Source organism: Engraulis encrasicolus, chromosome 19 (assembly GCF_034702125.1).
Source record: "Engraulis encrasicolus isolate BLACKSEA-1 chromosome 19, IST_EnEncr_1.0, whole genome shotgun sequence".
Classification (NCBI taxonomy): domain Eukaryota; kingdom Metazoa; phylum Chordata; class Actinopteri; order Clupeiformes; family Engraulidae; genus Engraulis; species Engraulis encrasicolus.
Window position 1 is genome coordinate 21,727,812 of NC_085875.1, and position 6,000 is coordinate 21,733,811.

Sequence of the window (6,000 nt, forward strand, 5' to 3'; positions counted from 1 at the left end):
ATGACTGGTTGCACGCTATCTATCTCGCATAAACATTCAGATTGTATCTATGACGACAGATGACACGGAGTTCACTAGCCTATCAAAATAAAAGATGTAAATTGTTGCAAGAAAAGTTTTAGAATTACGTTTTTTTTTTACACCAAGGCTCCACGACCCAACCATGACCCCTCCGCGACCCACTTTTGGGTCGCGACCCACCAGTTGAGAAACACTGTACTAAATAACATACATGCTATTATAAGTTGGCTAAGGAACACTGACCCATGTTGATTTTCAAATTATATCATATGCAGAGTGGGATTCGAACTCACAACCTCCATATCTCTAATCCAGCACCTTTATCATTGGTACTAAATGACATACATGGTATTTTCAGTTGGCTAAGGAACACTGCATATGATATAATTTTGAAAATCAACATGGGTCCGATTAAAACTCCCAACCTCCATATCTCTAAGCCCCCCACATTTGGGCTTGCATGCCCAAGTCCGCGGGGACCCCGGTTCGAGTCCGGCCGGGGTCATTTCCCAACCCTCCCCTGTCCCCATCTTCAACTGTCCTGTCAAATAAAGGCATAAAAGCCCCTAAAAAATATATTTAAAAAATAAATAAAAAGTAATGGGAGTTGGGACATGATACTTTCACAGTTTGGAGACATCTCATAGAGCTCGCTAACAACGTGTCAACTAAACTTCTAGGTGAAAGTGTTGATGTTTTATGACCGAAAAAGCCTCCTACACTCTGATCTGTAGAGTGACGGAACACTGTCTCCTGAAGGTTCTACCATTGTTTTCTATGGGGACCCAAATTTGCACAAAATCGCCATAAACGGAAAAACGGCAAGAGACACGGACACGCTATAGCAGAACAAATGATCTCCTAGCCGAACCGGTCGTTTTAGTGTGTGAGGAGATCTATTTTCTATTTTTACTGCCCTGCACAAGAAAAGCAAGCAAGCATAATAAACTGTACTTAGGGATTACTACAAACCCCAACTCCATAGAAGTTGGGACACAAGGTAAATTGTGAATAGTAACAAAATACTGCCAAAACGTCTGATTCTTACATTAGATGGAGAACGGCACAAAGAAAACATATCAGCCATCAAAACTGACCAAAATTATTGTTTTGGGGATATTCATGAATATGTAAAAACAACACGTCTCAAAAGAGTTGGGACGGGGACAACAAAAGGCAGCAAATGCTGAGGAAGACTAAAAGCAAAAAACAAAAACAAAAAAAAACACTTAACAGTTAAATATATTAACCAATGAGATGATTTTATATATATAAAAAAAACAGTGTTAATTCCTATCTTGGGCATGATTTCACCAGCTTAAGTGGAGGGTGTATTCCTTGTCATGTTTTGCAATGTTTTCCTTTCTGTAGTGCTTACAGTGTGACAGGTNTTGACNATCACAAGGACCAGCAGGTGATAAAATGGTGGGCTTTTGGAGTTAAACTGTTAAAATGCAATTTGTCCTCACGATGTGGTAGTATTTGAAGATCTCCCTTCAAAATTCAATGCATGAGTGGCTTTTCATGCTGATTAAATCCCATTCATGTCATTCAGCACTGTATTTAACTCTACAGATGAGTGAGAACAACTTAACCAATGCACTACTGCACCCCCATGCCATCATGGAGGCTGACTTTTGAAGTTAGAACTAACACAAGTTGGATGGTTCATTTTCACTGTAGCACAGGATGTGCAAGACTCTATTAATTTAAAAAAGCAACTTCTGCTGACGTCTGTAAGCAAAGGACAGTTTTCCATGTCTTTTGGGTGTATTTCAAGTGAGCGCGGGTGCATAGGAGAATGTTAAAGCCCTCTATCATTTGCACACATGAAGCATTCTTAATATGGTCAATTTTCAATAGCTGTCATTCTTGGAGTACTAGAGTGAGACTACAGTGGATATATTTATATAAATATATTTCATGATGTCATGAACCTATACAATGATTGTAATGACAAAAATATGTCTTACATACACTCAATCATGGTAAATCAAAGAAAATTCAAAATGTATGTAATAACTATGGTAATTATTCCCTCTGCGTCTTTATTTCTGAGTGACTCAGCCTCTCTGTGATAGTCTTATACTGATGGACAATATGAGTGCCCAGGTATAATTCATTTTGAAATGTTCTTCCTTGTCGTATTACCTCATTAGGATGTTTATTACATTTTACTGATCCCCGTCCCAACTTATTTGAGACGTGTTGCAGTTATCAAATCAGAAATTCATACATATATCCCTGGAAACAATATTTTTCTCAGTTTTAACACTTAATATGTTGTCTTTTCACTATTCTCCATCTAATGAATGGTTTGAATGTTTTGAAAATGATAGCATTTTGATTTTATTCACAGTTTACCAAACGTCCCAACTTCACCGGAGTTGGGGTTTGTAGAATCGGGCCTTGCTCTGCAAGCCCGCCAGTTTGATTTTATTCACAGTTTACCAAACGTCCCAACTTCACCGGAGTTGGGGTTTGTAGAATCGGCCTTGCTCTGCAAGCCCGCTTAATAATAATAATATTAATAATAATAATAATAATAATAATAATAATAATAATAATAATATAACAATAATTAGTAGTAGTCATAGTAGTACTAGTATTCGTATTAGTATAGTTGTTATTATTATACACACAAATTATGTATGTATGTATATTATTATTATCTATATTATTATACTCACAAACAAGTACATTTATACACGGTACACCTTGGAATGCCAGAACTGCGACTTGTGCTTTGGGTTTTTAATGACTTGTAGAAATAGGAAATAACACAGCAAAGAAATTAAAACTCATGTTGTACCTAACTGTGTTGCAGGATGAAAGTGGTGATCATAGCAGCTGCCTGTCTGGCAGTGGTGAGCTGTGCCAGCATCTCTCTGGAGGACCTGGAGTTCCACGCTTGGAAACTCAAGTTTGGTTAGGATAATTTTAAAATCTTTGATCTTCTTTATACCTTTGAAACCACCATGGAACTAATCAGTTGTAAAAAGGTAAAAAAAAATATTTTTCATATTTCGGCAATGCAGGCAAGGTCTATCAAACCGTTGAAGAGGAGGCGTATCGTAAAGACATCTGGCTCTCCAGCCGTCGCAGGGTCCTGGACCACAACATCCTGGCTGATCAGGGCATCACCACCTACCGCATGGGCATGAACCACCTCTCAGACATGGTAGGGAAACACACCTGCTTCTCTAGAAACTAGCATTGTCGTGGGGATACAAAAGACAAGAACAGTACTATTTCAGTGTTCAGGTCTGTCAATCTATTGTGTTTGCCTTCTGTTCTATATATGTGCTATATTACTTGACTCAGTCGTGATTATGGGAGCTCCGTATTCCTTGTGCCCACTCTAAAATTCAGAACTATTCTAGAACCTTGGGGTTCTTTCCTGGACCTTTCCAGGACCTTCCAAGAAATTGTTTGTTCCTATAGAACTTGTATGTTTCCCCACAATTCTTCTTCTTCTTCTTCTTCTTAAAAAAGCCCTCATCATTGTGTCAGACCTTAATTTGAACCAACCATTCTTTGTGAAACTTTCTGTTTGGATTCATGCACCTGATGAAGTAGCTGTACTGTATATCTAGAGCTCAACAATAGTATTTTGCGTCTTATGATCCTTTTTACACTGTACATTTTTTACAGTCTGTTACGTATGTCTTGTGCTCTCTGAACAGACTGAGGAAGAATATGGCCATCTCCTGGGTGACCTGACTCCCCTCAATGTCACCATTTCCTCCTATGAGGACACAGTGATGACCTTCAAGCCCCAACTGCGCCCTCGACCGCTGCCTAAGTCTGTGGACTGGAGGAAAAGTGGCTGTGTGACTAAAGTAAAAAACCAAGGCCGTTGTGGATCCTGTTGGGCTTTCGCTGCTGTAAGTTACACTTTTTGGGGGGGAACCGACACTGTATGCAGGCCCGCCGACAGGGGGGACAAAGGGGTTGTCCCGGGCCCAGGGAGATAGGGGGGGGGCAGAATTGGGTTTCATTGTTTTTTAATTTAAACAGACAGGTGCGCTGGAGTCCTATACCTGCATCAAGTATGGCCGACTCCCCTCTCTGAGTGAACAGCAGCTGGTGGACTGCAGTGGGAAGTATGGGAACCTCGGATGCAAGGGCGGACACGTGTACGATGCTTTCCAGTATGTGAAAGACAATGGAGGGATAGACACTGAAACATTCTATCCGTATGAGGCACGGGTAAGATATGTACACAGCACAACAAAGCCAAAATTACCATGACAGTATACATTTCAAAGCAAAATTCAGAAAATATCCATATAAATACACAAAATGAGTGATAATGTAAGATGTTGAAATTTGGAACATGTTTGAGGTGCAGTTACAGCTGATTTCTTGACATGTAGTTTAGCTGCTCTTGAACAGATTTTTTTTTTTTAAAGCCTCCGTAACAAAAATATAGGCAATAATAGTGTCCTGTATACTTTTATCAACCACTACACCCGAAAAGTGCTCTAACCAATTTGACCCATTCACAGGTTTCAACCTGCCGTTTTAAATCTGGGTATATTGGTGCCAAATGCAAACGACCTATATATTTGGACCGCGGGTATGAGTATGTGTTGAAAGAGGTCCTGGCGAATGTCGGTCCAGTGTCTGTTGGTGTCGATTCCAGTTATGACTCCTTCAAGCACTACTCATCTGGTAAGCTGTTGTCATGTGTAGCCTAAACATGGGCCTTTTTCACGTGGCGTCAGACTCCTGATTCAGTGCCTTTGAAGCAGGTATAGGCTAAGTTAACTAATTCAATTCTCAATTAATATGTTTATATATATTTAAAATCAATAATTGACTGATGGAAGCTGGTTGTGCCCAGGGTATAATCCAGACAGGGTGAGATAGACTCAACCAGCTTAAAAACAGTTTTACTTTCATTTTTAAGTCAATGGAAATTGTGCATGATAATACTATTGTTCTAGATATTGACCTCAGGTGTGTAGAATGAGCTATTGTGTTCAGACTTTATCATTGATTGATTGATTGATTATTTCTCTGTAATTGATTGATTGATTGATGTTAGGTGTGTACAATGAGCCTAAATGTAGCAACTGGAAGACAAACCATGCCGTGTTGGCTGTTGGCTATGGCACTGAAAATGGCCAAGACTACTGGCTGGTGAAAAACAGGTAGGTTTTTGTTGTTGTTACATCCACTTATCCACTACAAACTGTTGTATTGCCTTAATTTATTTCCAGAATTCCTTTCTTCGTTTCTTATTTTTCTGAGCACCACTAATAAAAAACTTGTGTGTAGAGTGTCTAACCATTATCGTGCTGCTTTTGTGTCTTGTCTCTTAAGTTGGGGTGTTGGCTGGGGAGAGAAAGGCTACATCAAGATGGCCAGGAACAAGAGGAACCAGTGCTGCATCGCCTGCTATCCAGTTTACCCTCTAGTCTAGTTCGACCAAGAGTCAAAGGGCAGGGAGACAGCATTACTCACAGTACATTTTGCAGTGTTAATTCCCCAGCTTACCCTCTAGTCTAGTAGTCTAGGCAGGGAGACAGCATTACTCACAGTACATTTTGCAGTGTTAATTCTCCAGTTTATCCTCAAGTCTAGTAGTTTAGTCCGACCAGGCGTCAGAGGGCAGGGAGCTGAGACAACATTACTCACAGTACATTTTGCAGTGTTAATTCAACACTATTTTGAACCTACAGGGTATCTGGTCTGATTTGATATATTGTTAAATGACAACTCTCTAAGTTTTTAATTAACACGGCGAAACCATGTGTTCGAGAATCCTGTTGATTCTACAAAAGAGTTACATTTAACACTAAATTTATCACTGTGCCCGGGAGAATGTTATCACTGTGTATAATGTGTTAACACTGCAAAATGTACTGTGATATATAGCTGTGGTCAAATGGTTAGGGAGTCTGTCTCAGAGCGGCATGTGCAAAGCCTGTACTACACAGTAAAAATTAGATGAATCTTGAAAGAGTTGAA

The 6,000-nt window shown here is 39.6% G+C and overlaps 1 protein-coding gene across 2 annotated transcripts in view; it reads left to right on the forward strand.

Moving 5' to 3' along the window:
• Window positions 1-5,533, forward strand: part of LOC134435058 (procathepsin L-like) — a 50,759-nt gene extending 45,226 nt beyond the window's left edge. Inside the window, exons 5-8 of one of the 2 annotated variants that reach the window (XM_063183807.1) lie at window positions 4,042-4,233; window positions 4,533-4,698; window positions 5,075-5,180; window positions 5,353-5,533. In XM_063183807.1, coding sequence (XP_063039877.1) covers window positions 4,042-4,233; window positions 4,533-4,698; window positions 5,075-5,180; window positions 5,353-5,452 — 564 coding nt within the window. In that variant the 3' untranslated portion in view covers window positions 5,453-5,533. The remainder of the gene's footprint in view (window positions 1-4,041; window positions 4,234-4,532; window positions 4,699-5,074; window positions 5,181-5,352) is intronic. The other variant, XM_063183808.1, reaches the window with a different exon arrangement.
• The last annotated feature ends 467 nt before the right edge of the window (window positions 5,534-6,000 follow it).